This window comes from Balearica regulorum, chromosome 1 (genome assembly GCF_011004875.1).
Source record: "Balearica regulorum gibbericeps isolate bBalReg1 chromosome 1, bBalReg1.pri, whole genome shotgun sequence".
In the NCBI taxonomy this organism is placed as follows: Eukaryota; Metazoa; Chordata; class Aves; order Gruiformes; family Gruidae; genus Balearica; species Balearica regulorum.
The window spans coordinates 91,996,342-92,012,442 of record NC_046184.1 but is presented as its reverse complement, the minus strand read 5'-3'; the positions used below and the strand labels follow the sequence as shown (position 1 = coordinate 92,012,442).

General features: G+C 38.6%; 1 protein-coding gene across 1 annotated transcript in view; it reads right to left on the bottom strand.

The window, feature by feature from the left end:
* CFAP44 (cilia and flagella associated protein 44) overlaps window positions 1-15,787 on the bottom strand; it is a 46,789-nt gene extending 31,002 nt beyond the window's left edge. Inside the window, exons 1-11 of the mRNA XM_075755573.1 lie at window positions 15,685-15,787; window positions 10,461-10,541; window positions 9,409-9,586; window positions 8,208-8,370; window positions 7,073-7,175; window positions 6,539-6,755; window positions 4,890-5,004; window positions 4,237-4,401; window positions 2,859-3,014; window positions 2,209-2,256; window positions 1,050-1,149 (exon numbers count right to left, since the gene is read on the bottom strand). Coding sequence (XP_075611688.1) covers window positions 1,050-1,149; window positions 2,209-2,256; window positions 2,859-3,014; window positions 4,237-4,401; window positions 4,890-5,004; window positions 6,539-6,755; window positions 7,073-7,175; window positions 8,208-8,370; window positions 9,409-9,586; window positions 10,461-10,541; window positions 15,685-15,787 — 1,429 coding nt within the window. The remainder of the gene's footprint in view (window positions 1-1,049; window positions 1,150-2,208; window positions 2,257-2,858; window positions 3,015-4,236; window positions 4,402-4,889; window positions 5,005-6,538; window positions 6,756-7,072; window positions 7,176-8,207; window positions 8,371-9,408; window positions 9,587-10,460; window positions 10,542-15,684) is intronic.
* Window positions 15,788-16,101: the final 314 nt, after the last annotated feature.

Below are 16,101 nucleotides of genomic sequence, written 5' to 3'. Positions count from 1 at the left end.
TGCTCATGAACAAAACATAAGCTTTCTTCACTCTAACTTACACGCTCCCAAGACTTGTTGGGGTTGAGGGCTGTAATAAGAAGTCTCCTGCTGACCACCATGTGTAATTTTCAAGTAATCACACAACTGTAGCATATCATAAAGAAAGTCTGCACTGACAACATAGGAAAGATAAGCTACTACTTGGGATTGCCTAGGGTAGAAAATATTTAAATGGATGAAAATTGGAGATTGTCCAAAGAAAAGCCAGTTTCACCAAAGGTGAAATTAACAGATTTGTAGACACACATATTGATCTGCATAAAATTCCATTCCAGCTGGCATATATCCTAAGTGTCATCTGCTCAACTGGTAGAAGTTCGTCTTCAGGCTAGAAGAGCATGTACATTGTATAACACAGACAAATTGCAAGACACTGTTGACAAGAATTGAGTTAAAGACCTTGCAGCATTTTCTGAGAAGTTTCAATGACATTGTTAATGTTCTGGCCAGTGGTTCTTCTTTCAAATCATGATAAGGCTAACTCAGAGGCCTAAACTGCAATATTTATGTAAGTTAAATAAATATGTCTGTAATTACATGTTAGCTGTTGTTGCGAGCATAATAGTTATTGCATTTTCTAAGAAAGCCACAAATATTAATATTCACAATAACTTACACAATGCTAGACATGTATGTGATTCCTTACAAAACAAAAATCCCAACACATATTGATCGAGAGCCTTGAATACAAGCGCTGTTATTCAAACCAAACATCTCATCTTTTCAGCCATTCCTTCAGAACAAACAGAATTTACAAAGTTTCCCATTAAAAACTTCTCTCGTTAAAATCCCAAGCCTTTAAGATGAAGCAGTCTTAATGCATTATTTCAAAACATTAATGATTTGTCTTAACTATTAAAACTGTCCCTGGAATAACAATTGTCTGTAAAATGACTTTTCAAAAGCAAATACACAACTAAGTTCAAAACAGAATAGTTCCAAACCAAGCATAATTGCTCTTCAAAAACAACTACAGTAGTATGAAAAGAAAGGAATAGTGTACTTACGATCAAGAGCAGTGGTGGCCATAAGGTATGTAGTAGGAGAGACACTCATGGCCTCAATCCTTCCAGAGTGAAAGGTAAACAGGCATTCTGGATCATGGGTCTGCAGTGCAAAACAGAAAAACAGAAATTCTGCTACATTCTGGAGCTGCATTTACAAGGTATTACCAGCCATACCTACAGTGAACATGAAAAATCTAGACAGGTGTTTGTGTGAACGAAATTTGGCATGCATGAGGTACCTATATGCGATTCCCGTTCTTTTTATCTAAATATTCATAAGATCATGAGCAAAATTCGTGTAAGAACATTAAGTTCATTTAAAATTCCAACACTCTCTATGTGAAAATAGAGGGGAATGCCTTTCATTAAGTGGTTTCAGGCTTGGAATTAGTATTTTTAACAAAGAGCTGGTGCTCTGAAGGCAAAGAAAATGCTCTTAAGCCTAGGGCTGCTGCCTGGGAAATCATTTGATCATCCAAGGAATTCTCGGGTTTGCTATACATTTTTTAAATTAGTTTTTAAAGTGTGTTTTGTACATCTTTTGTTTACCATAAAATTATTGGAACATAATTTTACCTTCTGCCACAGAACTTTACTCCACTCAAAGGGATTGTTCCCATTTACTTTAATATGTTTGGATGCAAAAATTAAATGCCCTCATTTTAACTGGGTCATCTATTTCTCCATCAAAAACATCTTCAGCAGTAACACTAGTAACCAGCAGAATAAAACCTGTGAAGTGCATTTCATCTTCTCTTTGTTTTTCTTAGTTCTTTATGTCATTTAGAGACAACAGTAAGGATTGTTTCAAACACTTATCAAGATAGGATATATCAATACTCCTTGAACTCATTTCCTGCATCCATACAACTTTTATTACCAGTATATGACAGTAAAATTTCTTTAAGGTAACTTGAACTCAGCAGCCAAAATTTCAGGAATCAAAAATCAAATTATTTTTTATAATCCTGCACAATTATTATAATCAATAACATTATGAAAATAAATTTTTAAGGAAAAAAAAATCTGTTTCAATGCTAAAATTTTCAACTGTGCAGCTTCATAAAACACAAATCTCATTGAGATGAATCCAGTATAGTTAAAGGAATAGTTATTGCAAAGGAAGAAACCAGAAGAAAGAAAAACAAAACAAACCTACCGTATTTGAAAAAGTCAGATCCAGCTTCCAGATTGCTCCATTGGTATCCTGAAGAAGAAAAAAACCAAGTGACTTGAATATGTTTAAACTCAATTTGGAAATAAAACTGCCCACAGTGACTCCTTAAATATTCCTTAATGATTATCATTGTGAAACTGAAATAACTGAATGTGGTGATGTTGGTCCTATCAGTCCTATCCATCAGTTATGGATAACAGAACTTGGACAATACCTTTTGACATTCTCCTATTTCTATGCAGTTCTGGCTCTGAAAGTCAGAGTCTCACATGTTACTATATATGAAAAATATAGAACAGCATGGAATAGAACAGCATAGAATAGAACAGCTGGAAGGTACCTACAACGATCATTTAGTCCGACTGCCCAACCACTTCAGGGCTGACCAAAAGTTAAAGCATGTTAAGGGCATTGTCCAAATGCCTCTTAAACACTGACAGGCTTGGAGCACTGACTAACTCTCTAGGAAGCCTGTTCCAGTGTTTGAAAGAAGATTATATGTATTACCAGAAGATGACTGAATTCTACCAAAGAGAAATGTACTGATTTGTAATGGACTCCTGCTGTTACTTAACATCACCTCCCTCATTTTGTGTTTCTCCAAGAGATGCATGTACTTGAGTGTATCTTACCTGAGCGTACCAAACAGGCTGTCCACAGTCATGAACTTTTGACATGAAACTCAGACTCACATTCCTGCCAACGTGAAGTTCATTCATAGGCTCTACCTCCAGGAACCCTGTGTCATCCACAGAATCAGCAGCATCTATTGTCTCGAAGTTCCACACCTTCATGGCATTGGAAGCATTAAAAAAAAACCCAATAGCTTTTTATAAGGCCAGGTTATGTTTTCATACACATTTAATATGGAAATTCAAAATTATATGAAACCAGTAATGTGTAGATTCTACACGCAGAGTATGAAACCTGTCATATCTGCCTCACTGCTTTGAATGTAACCTAGAACAGTGACAATCAGCAACTACTATGTGATACATTTGGGTACAATGCAAAGTATATGTAAAAGTTCTCCATCCAGTTCCAAAACAATAGTAGCCTAAATTCAGCCCGAACACTAGCAGAGCTATACATGTCAGCCTCAGAACTATATAGAGTAAGTGATATCTGCCTGCTCTCAGCATTGCACATACTGAGGCAACACAAAAGAAAGAACGGGAAATCTAACACATCCATGTTCTACTCTGTGGGATAAGGACCTGACATCAGTTGGCACCCTTATAACCAAGTAAATTTTCCTAATGGGATAATATCAATTTATAAAACACTCCAGGGTGTTCGAAACCCACCACTGTGTATAACAGTCAGCTTCCCATTGATTATCTGCGTCTTTCACACATCAGCAGAAGACACATCATGTGTTCCCTTAAAGAGCAGGCAAACAAGACTGCAAAATCCTTGGTAATTGACAGATGAGATCAGAAACTGGATGAGGAAAACTTTTTGACGTTAATTTATAGAATTACATGTTAACTTCAGGATGCTTTTTCTGTTAATTGTTCCTCTATTTCAACATATGTATCTCTGAGATGCTAGTTAATTTCTATGTCATTTTAACATTAATAATCCAAGCTTTAAAATACTCAGAAAATTAATTTCAAATATTGCTGTAGTTTATCCTTTGAAATAACACCAAATGTATTAATCAGTCTGGAAATTATAAAGACTAACCAAAACTACACAGGAAAAAAAAAAGTTAGAATGCAGGCAACAACAAAGCTGTTAGAGAATCACTGAAAATTATTTTGATTTACTAGAATAAAAGGTGATTTATTTACTACTATTAAATAGAGATGTTGCGTGAACACTATCCAATTCAAACATATACACTGTGGAGATGCTCTTATACTGTTTGTTCTAAAAATCCACTCTCAGGAAGAAAATGCACTGCAAAATTGCCTCCATAAATAAGCCCTGGTAAAAAAAATATGTAACATTTACCTGCTGACCACAAAGTTGCACACCTAAAAGCAGAGCAGAAGAAAAACTCACCCGAATGAAGCCATCTTTTCCAACAGTGACAAGTTCTCCTTCATCCAGAACTAACTGGCTGATGGGGCCACTGTGACATGGCTTGTGTCCAGCTCGACAGAGCTCTACTTTAATGAGGCTCCCTTCCCAAAGCAGCAAGTTGCCCCACTCAGTCCCTGAGATAACCTTCAATGCAAATGAAGATAAGCACATAAGCACTTGCAGTTCACCATGCAGAAATATTGGCATGAATCTGGTTAACATTTGTGGCTTCCTTCCATGAAAGCATTAAATCAATAGCAATGTACAGATATTTGCAAGAGAAGGTGTAAAGGGTGAAAAGATTCAACTTTTTAGCAATGTGACATAATTTATGTGCACTGGAACGGTTAAAGACTAGGGCTAACAGTCTTTGTATTTCTTTACAGGATCCTCAGCTCTAAGCCAACAGAGATCTTTTGTGTGGGAATTACAATACTAACCGCACTTTTCAATTATTCTAAAGCAAGCCAGGTTTTGGGCAAATTAATGTCAATATTAGCTTATCAGAGCAGTGCATTGAGGGTCTAATTCAAATCACTTTGAAGCAAACAGTAACTCTCCAACCTACTCAGTAGACTTTATATCAAAACCAGAGAGGGAACATAAAATCAATTAAACTTTTTCTTACTTACCTTCCCATCAGGCAGCTCCACATAACCTATAATGTCGGTGACTGCTGTTTTTCCAAACCTGCCCAAAGCTCCTTGTAACTTGAGACCAGTGAATGTGAGAGCCATCTTCCAGAACCTGAGTATAGATAAAACATCGCTCTCTGACACACCATTTCCTAAACACACTCTTCAGTGTCTCTCAGCCATTGTCATAATCTTACCAGGGATATCTCTGAGGTAAAGGCTGTTCATTTATTATTCTTCGTCACAGGAGACCTCGGGTTTTTCTTTTTAAAATGAGATAAAGCTTTGTAACTACACAAACATTTCCCTATACTACCCCTATGAAAAAGCTAGGAAAAGGATCTGGAATGGGCAGAAAGAAGATTAAAGTGCTATTTAAAATGCATAGCTACATCTTTCCAGCTACAACCAATACACATAGTTAGGGATACCTATTTTACTCTTCCTGTCTTCAGTGTATGATGCTCAACTTTGTAAATCCAAGGGACTAAGGTCTTTACTGAATTTCACCCAAGTACCCCATGGACTTGAGCTTGACTATAAAATCTCACTGAGCCAAAGGTTTTATCTTAGATCTTCATTCTGATTTGATTATTATATTTTTAACAGTATAAAACATAACTTTAAATTACTGCATTACAGAAAAATTAACATCCACTGCAATTAGGGATGGTTCACTCTGCGTGCAGGAGACATTACATTTAAGACAGGTGTTGGAAATTGGAATTTGAGACCACATTTGGATGAAAGGTCATGTTTATCATGTTATAAAAGCTATGTCAGATTTTATTCATAGTATTTTAGCTCAAAAGAAAGTTTATAAGAGATTTTGTTTAGTCAGATTTCCATAAATAATGTATTCTAAACCATATACATTCTAAGTCTAAGTAGTCATTTGCTTTTTCAGACCCACCTTGCAACCAAACTATAGAGCAAATCTCAGATTTTGATCTGATTCCTCTGTTAAAATGCAAAGAAACTTCAGATGGGTTATAATTTGAAAGGTATAATTTCTATTACAATAGCATACAAGTCATATCTTAAGTCTCTGCTGTATTAACATTGAACACTGGATATATACAGAACACAAAGCTAATCCCTGTCCCAAAGAGCTTAAAGTTATGGTTTATTTTTTATTACAAATGGATCCATGAACTTACCAGAGAAGGGAGTGTATGGAAGCATCTCTTTTGTAAGGCTTCCGTGCAGGCTTTTGGTGGTATCAGAGGGTTTCTGATCCATGACTTGGCAACCAGTTCTAATGGCTGCCCAAACAGCAGATGAGTTTGAGAAATCAAAGATAGAAAGCCCAGGAGGCACAGGAGGCATGCATGCTATGTTACCAGCTAGAAGATATGTATATATAAATATTTTTATTAATTCTCCCCAGTGCTTGTTGAAATTACAAGAATGGAGCCAGTGGTACTGACATTCAACATCAAGCATCATCCTTTTTGCACAAAGATGTTAAAAGACTGGGCTGACTGGCTGAAGGAGTTGAACTTTCTCATTTTTGTAATTGTAATGGCCAAGTAAAATAGCATTCCTCATTGGTCCATGTTTGCTAATGATACATTCCTGTTAGTCATCTTCTACATACTATGACTACAGAGGTGATACGTATTAATCCTAATCAGTAAACCTACTTGATATGTCCTGCTCCAGATGTGGTCAGCTGCTCTTCATTATCAGCAGAAAATGTGACCTTGTAAACATCCTGTGAAAAAGCTTTTGACCTCAACACAATCTTTTCTTGTTTCCAGTCCCAGATAGTCAGCATGTAGTCAGGGCTGCTCCCAACACTGGCTAGCAAAGTGCCAGCATTGTTGAAATCACCAAAAACATAGGCTTCCTCTGTTCCACCTGAGGAGACATACAAGCCCCAACACACACACACAGAGAAGAGAGGAAGAAACAACAGGAAATCTACTTAGGAGCTCAACTTTCACTGCAATTTTTTTTTCACTAGGTAATAGCTCTCAGTTTACTATTTCTACTAAATAAAAATTTCCTCCCATGGAATAATGAAAAAGCTTGAAACTGGTGGGTTTTATTTTGCTTTGAAGGACCAAAAGATTGTGTTTCCTTCTAAACTTCTAAAATGACCCACTACTCCATCTGCTGGAATCTATAAACACTGGTCCATTTGGGTAAAATGAAAGTAGAACTTTTTACACTACCTCGCAGTATTCTGTAGGGCCTCAGTGAAGGATAATCGTAGATTATGAGGTTTGGCTTCTTTCCTTTTTCTCCTACTGCAAAGTACTGCTTAGTAGGGTGTACCTTGAAAAAGCAAAAATCCCATTGCATGCTGTAATGACACCTTTGTCTCTATCCTGCTAGTTACTGACATATCATACTTACTCACTCATTAGTCAAAAGATATTGCCATAAATACTGGGTTGGTTTTTTCTGTGTGTTTATTCTGAACAACTGCCAATCTATTGCTCAATATCAGAATGAAGCTACTATGCACGCAAAATGGTAAAAATCATTACGCACACAAAACAGTATATTGCACATATAATGCAGAACCATCACAAACTGTGAAATAATTTGCTTTATCATGAATTCTTTTACTATTCCTACCTCACTCAACCCAGTAGCTGATCTTCCCATGAGCAGCATTTGTGTCAGCGACCACCATCTACTTCAGCAGCAGAAAAGCCATCCTGAATGACTTTGTTCTGAAGAGCTAAAGATGTACAATGATTCCCCACAAAAGGCTGCTTACAAAGGAGCAGAACAGTCTGAGGCTGGTATTCTGAAATCCTTGCTCATGTGGAGTACAACTGAGAGATGGCAGAGCCTTTGACAGGGTAAGGTGCTGCAAATCCAGAGGAAGCATTTGAGAGTCCAAGCTCTTGGTAGGAGCTTACTAGAGTGAAACCAGATACTTTTTCTCTTCATTTATCTAGGAACTTGATTTTCTAAATTTTAACTGCAAGTAAAACACTATACTAATATCACCTGTGACTAGGAGAGATGAGTGTTCAAAAATAAAAAAGTTGATATAAGTTGATAAGTTGAGCCGAAATAAGAATGTACTAGTTCTAAAAATTAACCTCAGCTGGCACCTGTCAGTCCTTTAAGGTACCTGAGCCTGGGACTTAGGTATGCGGGTATTTGTCCTCTGCCAGTTATGTTGACAGGCTGAGTAGCCCATGCTGCATGGTCCATACATCCCCCTAATCAATACCACACTTTCCTATGTATACGCATGTGCAGCTGTAGAAATCTCCCATAAGGCAACCAAGTGAACATTTCACTTCTAGAAAGTGACTAACATCCTAAAACACGAAACAAAAGCCATACCGTGATAAACCCAATTCCACCACCACTGCTGCTCCGGAGATAACTTTGAGATTTAGTTTTCAGGTCCAGGAGCACCACTTGGTTGCCTGCTATATACATCAGTGTTTGGCTATCCATCAGCAGCAGGTTTACATTTCTGGTGCAGTCATATCCAAAAGAATGTCTGAGAACAGTTCAATAAGGAAAAGATTTGACACTGGTTTCTAGAAAAGATTACTAAGTGGATAGAAACACTTAAATCAAAACTGAAATGAGAATATTGAATCTGGTGACTAAAAGCCTGACGGTAGGATATAGTTTTGTTTGGTATACAGTGAAGGTAAAATATATCAAGCCTCTGTAACTGAGGAGAAGGCACAAGTGAAGATCTTCTAAAATTCATATTCCATCCTTTTGTCTCCACTTCAGGGCAAGATCCACTTGCTGGATCCTGTGGGGCTGCAAGGAATTCATACTCTATCCGTGTTCTCTTTTCAAACAAAATGTAAGAGATGTGCATCAGATTACTAGGAACTGTTCTACAGACAAAAGATCAAACCAAGGAAGTGCTCAAGATCACTTCTTAAATGTTTACAGGCAGATGTAGAGAAGGGAAAATCCAATCTTCAATAGCAGCTTGACTGTGTCTGCAGAGAAAACCACCAGCCCTTGTGAAAGTCACATATCATAGGTGACCATACCTAGCAAAGGACTCTTTGTAGCAATTAATTCATGGGCATCACTTCCTTCATTCTACCAGTTTAGATCTTCTGAGCACCAGGCTACAAATCTACCTGGTTTCTTCCCTGCTTCTCCCTTAGCAGTTGTGTGAGGAAGTATGAGGTACACAGCTGCTCTTCTCCTGCCCTCTCCTCAGCTTCTTGGGGAGCACCAGTGTGGCTACACAGAAAGGGAGAGCTTTTCAGCTGGTATTCTTACGCTAGTCTTCCACCTGGTCACATTAACTTGCCCATGATCTAGTTCTACAAGAATTCTTGTAACAGTAAGAATTATGCCCGATAAGAAATGTTTGTGAGCTTGAGACAACAGTTAAGATTAAATTCACCCAGAACCATAACTGGTCAGGATTCCTATCTGTGTCTCAACCAAAGGTATCCCACTAATGCTACATAGGCTACTCCAAATTAGACAAGTACAATCTTAAGAATATATATTAAATATCCTTAGCTTTAAATTTGCACAGCCTCAACAGAAAGGATACTTAAGAGTAAGAAGGTTAATTGGTATCCCAGAGTCTTCAGTGACAAATGGCCGTGAATATATATCTTCATAGTTATAGAAGAAAGTTTCCGAGATTTTCTTTTCTACCTCTTCAGGCCTTTTTTGTGCCTCCGAGGGTACTTCACTATTATCTTGCTCTTCCAAATCACCTTCTGCATCTCAGAAGTGGGAACATAAAGGAAATTTATATTTACCATAAATTTTAGGCTCCTTGCTGGTATTTGCACCTAATTGCAAAAGGGAAGGATTCACACATTCCTTGCCTCTGTCAACAGAATACTAGACACTCCATAGCTCAAAACAGAGGTGCCATGTGTCAGTAACAACTTGTCCTGGAATAACCTGTAACAAGTGCTCCCTCAGGCTTTAAAAAACTTTGCTGTGAATATTCAAAACTGAAGAATTGAAAGAACAAAAATTTTGAAATAGTTTTAAAAACATTGATTTTAAAACTCAAGACTTACTGAAGTAGTTCAGTTCAGCTTTCCCTGATGTTTAGACCTCAGCTTTAGAAACCAGATAAAGTTTAAAGTGTCTCTTTTCAGTAGCTATTGAATGCATATCATTATACAAAACAATTAGTAAAACCACATACAACAGACCACCATAAGACACCATTGTCCTCAAAAAGGTATTCTGCTAATGCGTTACCCAGTGTAGTTCTTCACTGCACTGTAATGCAGAATACTGTCAACTTCCAACTAGTCACAAGCACTTGTTAAAAGTACTTTTCAGTTTGATATCTCAGATCAAATCCCTATTACCTATTTAAGGAGCTTTTCACCTTGTCTTGATTTTTTCTCTCCAAGGTGTTTATGAAAAACAACCAAAGGGGTCAGGACCAGCCATGGGAAAGAGCAAAATGAAGTACACAAGGTAAGCCAGCTGAAAGGGTGCAGAGAAACTCAATAACTGTAACTTGATGGCACTGGTCTGAGATGCTGTTCATAATAACAGTGGAAAAACGAAAACTAGAAAGTACTGGGATTTTTAGGTCATGCCAACATCTCCTCAGTGGAAACCAGTACTCACCAATGTTCTCAGTGTCCGATTCCACTTGCTCCAGTTCCTCTGCCATTGGTGATTCCTTTGGAAGTCTAGTTTTGCTTTCTTCTGCAAAAGACAATTGGGATTACTCTCTTAGGTATGAATTCCTTTGACTAATTTGCTCATACATGCCATGTTAAATAAATACATAGTTCTGTAGTAGTAAAAAAATCCCTTCTGCCCAACAATGACCTTCCTGCTGTTTAGTGAGAAGTTTGCTTTCAAAAAAACATATCTTAAAACTTAGAGGAAGGAAAGAAACACATCCTATAACAGGAAAAATGTATAATAGGAAGATCAATCCTTCCAAAGTGCCACAGGAGACTCACTAGTGGATTTTGTCATCCATGCTACCTAGATCTAGTGTGTTAGATGACATGCAGAACATCTGAAACAGACACTGGACAGGCATTTCAAGATGAAAATGGTGTTAAAAAGAGAAATACAGGTTTCTAACTGAAAGAGACTGGCAGAGTTAATGAATTGATAGCAGTACTAGCTACAGAAACAGGTCTAAGCAGCAAAAATTTTCAGGGGACTTTGTGGACTGCAGGACAGCGGGAACTGCAGACACAGTGGTCAGCCCAGAATTTCACATCCTTGACTAGAGTCAAAATGAAATTTGGAAACACGAAGAGCAGCAACTGAAGATAAACGCACCCTAGCAAGGAAGGGGTGAGCGGTGGGAGAAACCAGAAGCTACTGTAGGTTCAATATTGAAATCACTATATAACAGTGGGAAATACTCACGGACACTGCTGTGATCTGCCTGTGCACCTTCCACTGGCTTCTCATCGGTTCCCTCCTGTTCTCTTGGAAAAAATGGCACATCCTCTTTACCTGGTGGTAGTGAAGAGGAACTTTTAGTATTTTTGCCTTCATCTGCCTTTTAGACCATTTTCATTTCCTCTTAAATGCTTTGAGATTCCCAAATATAATATTTTTGTTCTGCCTGTACACTACAAATATGGATAGCCCAAAGATATGTCCTAATTTGTACGCTGAATTCATTGGTTCAGGTTTTAGGACTCCAGGCTCTGGGTACATTGCTATAGAAGGACTAAATATTGTGTAACACAGGAAGCTGAAGACGGATTTACATGGTTTGGGTTTCTCTTTAATATACTGGGGGGGGGGAAATTTGTTTTTGAGACAACGAGGCTATTCCTCCACCTTTCTGGTGAACTTCACAAAAATATCGGGAGATAGATATTCTGAGACTATCTAATATCTTGAATGGAGAAACAGGAGAGATTAATCTTTAAGAAAAAAGGACTTTCTTCAAAACATTCTATATTAATGCAAAGTAAATGAATAAAATTAACACAATTTAAAAAAAAACAACCTTTAAACAGCTTAACTAACACCTTCCAGCAATTTTTCAGCTTTCAGACTATCATTTGCAGAGTGCTACAATTTCATGAGTTACCATTGTCCTCTGGAGTGGTAAAGATCCCAATTTTTTCATATAAAAAACATTGATCATTTATATAAATGTCTCTGAAAGAAGCAAAAAAGCACAAGCATTGGTCTTATTCTAAATTGGTTCTGCCTTCTGATTTCAAATATGGTATCTATTTCCAAATAAAACACCTTAAAATGAACATTGGAGCAATTTTGTACAAATTCAGAAGTTGAATGTAAAGAAACCTAACTGTTCAGAATAACAAATATTGGCAGGATGCAAACAAGTCTCTTTTTATGTGTATGCCTGACTGATACCAAGAAAAATCTATAAAATTGCGTTTCCTGTTTCTGGCTTTGGGTCAGAATCCATTTGGGAAAAGATCTTTTGAGGCATCTCAGACTTTTCAGGTATTTCAGGAAAGGCAAAGTGTCCAAACATAATTCCACCCACCAGAAGGACAGTGAGGGCAAAGAAATATTGTAGACATATCATTCTTGTCAACCTGCCCTACTCAATCTTCATCCAAAGGTTCTGAGTCTCTGCCAGAGTTTGACTTTCCTGCATAATTTCATTTAAAAATTAAAATGAGCTTTTACCCCTCAGGAGTGCTGAGAAAAACTTGAAAACAGACATGCAGGAAGTTTTACATTCAGAAAACAAATCAAAAGAAAACAATTGCAATATATCTCAATATATTTAAATGAAATTCATGAGTTTTTAATGGGGTAACAGAACTGATATCACTGAAGTTGAAGAAATAGTTACAGACTAGTTGCATAAATATATAGTAGAGTGTTCAGAGACCTGAATTCTAATTCCAAACCCGGTAATGATGTGTACAATTTGTATCAGCCATATCACCTCTGGCTGTCTCAGTTACCTCTTGTGAAAAATGAGATAATAATACTTTCCCATCTTAGCAAAGTGTTTTGATATCCATAGAGAAAAGTGCTATAAAATTTTAAATTATTATAACTAATTAGCAATCATTTATCTTCTAAAAATTAAGACTATCATAGTTTTCATTATAAATTAATTCCTATCTGGAAAATGCTTTAGGCTGAAAGAGGGTATGAACATTTCCGCCTGCGTTCATATCTGGGTTCTAGTTAAAGAAAGCTATTGCAATGTTCACTGTGCATATTACCGTGATGGTGTTCAAGCACTGTGCCAAAACAAATTTTGAATTTAAAGACTCTGAGGAGGCTTAAGGCAGGGGACATGTCGACTTCAGTTGCAGATTCTGGGTTTCATGGGTTGACTAATGCAGAAAACTTTCATGTAGATTCACTGTGACAAAGATATGCATCTCTCTGTGAATGCTGTTTTTCTTTTCCTGGGTTGGGGGGTTTTGGGGTTTTTTTTTGTTTGGTTTTTTTTTTTTTTTGTTTGGTTGGTTTTGGTTTTTTGAGACAGTTTTCCTAGTTTAACTAGAATTAAGGCTTTTGATACTGAAAACTGAGATAGTGGCAAGTAGAACTGGTGTGAAGCAGGGAAAAAAAAACCCAACAAGTTGGCAACTAGACAGTTTTGCCAACCCTAATAATACACTATGCCTCACCAGGACAGTATTATTCTTACCACCACCACCAGTCCTAGTAATTCAAGATGCTGACTTGAAACACTATACAGATCTACATCAGTTCCACCATCTAGCTTTCTAAGAACTCACTCAGGAGTGAATTCAGGTTTACTTTGTTTCAGTGGCCAGTGCTATAAGCTGTGAAGCTCCATTTTCTTTCAACTTGCCTTTCACTTAGCTACATTCACAAAAGCCACAGCTCACCTCAGAATGGAGAAATGTGTTCATTTGGGTATATTCTTTCAGTTATTTCAAAACTAAGATGTTTCTTGGCTATTTTGCCACCACACAGAATCCTTATATATAGCAGCTTCTCAAAAATTCTCAGTAACTTTTGACATTAAGAGATTTCTCATCTCAGACAATTGTCTCATTTATTCAAGATATGGGATAATTAAATCAAATGGGTGTTTATTTAGTAACACGTAAACAAATTCACTGACACCACTTTCTTTGTATTTTGTCATCCTACATTTTTCCTCTTTCCAGAAAAAAAAAAGGTGTTTAAATGTGTAAACTTCATAAATGCAGTGCTTGCCTTCATAAATCCCATGACTGACACTTCAACTGCATAAAATGCATCAAATTAAATAATGATCAAAATGCAGCCCACAATTGTACTTTAGAAACTGAACATATCTCTGCCCCACCATTAACTGTGTGACTGTGCTTAGAGATGTCACCTAACTCACCTCAGCTTTTACATCTACAGAAGAGTGATAATCAGTTTTGTCCACTAATTCAGGATATGTAGAAATAGGGAACTATTACTGCAGAACATAAGTGCAGTGCTATTAGTATCAGTAATAAGGAAGAGATTAAAAATTCATCTCTGCACTGTGCAAGTAGCAGAGTTTTGCAAAACTTACTTTCATTCAAGAAAGTAAGTATTTTAGTGCCTATATACACAAAGAAAAATATCCAAGTATCAATCAGGCATAGCTATCCAGTGCTGTCTGCATATCATTATCAGTCAACATTACTACAAAACTAGTAATAAAAGTCAGTTTTAGGCAGTCAACCCAAAATCCCAGGGAAGAAATTTTTTGTACTAGAGAATATTGCTGTCTCTCTTACACTAGCTAGAAGACTTGAGAGCAAGGACAATAACAGAAGATATCAATTCTCACAGCAGTTAAGGTTAAGTATATAAAATATTTACTAAGCAGAGAATGAGACAGCAAGGATAAAGCTACAAAGCAGGATCTAGACACATTGTCTTTAGCATAGCCCCATTGTCTCTTTTTCCCCCCATCAGAGGAAGAAAAGAAGTGGACGGGGGAGCCCTACTTAAAACCTCACTATTGCTACATTGTGCACGTTTAAAATATTTTCCTATAAAATCAGGAGAAATAAAACCTAACTGTAATTTCCAACCTTACAACCAAAGTAGTCCTCTCTATGATCCAGATATCCTAGCTCTGTCTCATGCAAGCGAAAGTTTTAAGTCTCTTGAAGTCTGCCTTGTGAATAAAGGTTACCAGGTTTTTATTAAGCAGAAACAGGTGACATCACCAGTTACTTATTAACTTACAGTATGAAGGAAAATCATAAAAGTGAACACAAGAACAGTGCCACAAATACAACAGGTAATAACTGCCTCACAATCGGTAAAGCAAAACCAACAAGTCCCACATTTCAAATGAAGTACGGGACGGTCTATCTCAGCTGCAGAGCATTCATTCCTGTTGCACTTTTCCAAAGCTAAGCATCTACATGAGAATAAAGGCTTTTCGTTTCCAGAAAGAAAAAGGCTTTTCTTTTCCACCTCTGTGTAGGAAGACTGGCCCCAGACTTCACCATGCAGAGGTGATGGCACCAGCCTCACATAGAGGTGCAGGCCCAGCACCGCCTCAGCCCGACAACTCTTCCAAGGCCGCCTTCCACCTGGACACCAGGAAAAGGCCATGGCGAGGCAGAAGCGCCCCGTGACAGGCTGTTTTGCAGGGGATAGCAAAGGGCCAGGCAGGGGACATCTGGAGCTCCTCAGGGAGAGCAGGGGAGGAAGCCTCTGAGGGGCCACGGGGAGGGTGCCATAGAGGGGACCCAGGGGGGTGCAGTGAGGAGATGCCCCGGCAGTGGGCAGCGGCGGGTCCATGAGGAGCGGGGTGACTACCGGGAGCAGGCCCACGGGACGCGGGGACACACGAGGGCCTGCGGGTCCCCCGAGAGGCGATGTGGGGCCGGAGCGAGCCCTGACCTTCCCCACCACCCCGTACCTGCGGCCTCCTCCATCGCGGCGTTACCGGTTTCCAGGCAACCGCTCCCGCGGCGCGCAAAGCGCCCCGGGAGCTGTAGTTCGGCGGGGTGGGGTGTGCGCATGCGCCGACTCCTGGGGCGTGGCGGAGGCGTCCCTCAGGCGGCGGTGGGGGCTGGCACCTGCCGGCGGCCGTTACCGGGTGTGGCGGCCGGGGCTGAGGGAAGCGCGCGGCAGTTCCCATTCCGCCATAAATTAAGAGGGGCTGGTGGGTGTTAGTTTTTTAATTGTGGGGCTTTTTTGTTTTTTTTTAAAGTAACATCTCTTTTGGCCACCGTTGCGGTCTTTTCAAAACTCAGCGGGAAAATGAAATGAATTCCCTAAACTTTCTGCCCGCGAGACGAAGCAAGTGCTTCCGCGCGCCGGTCAGTTACGGCCC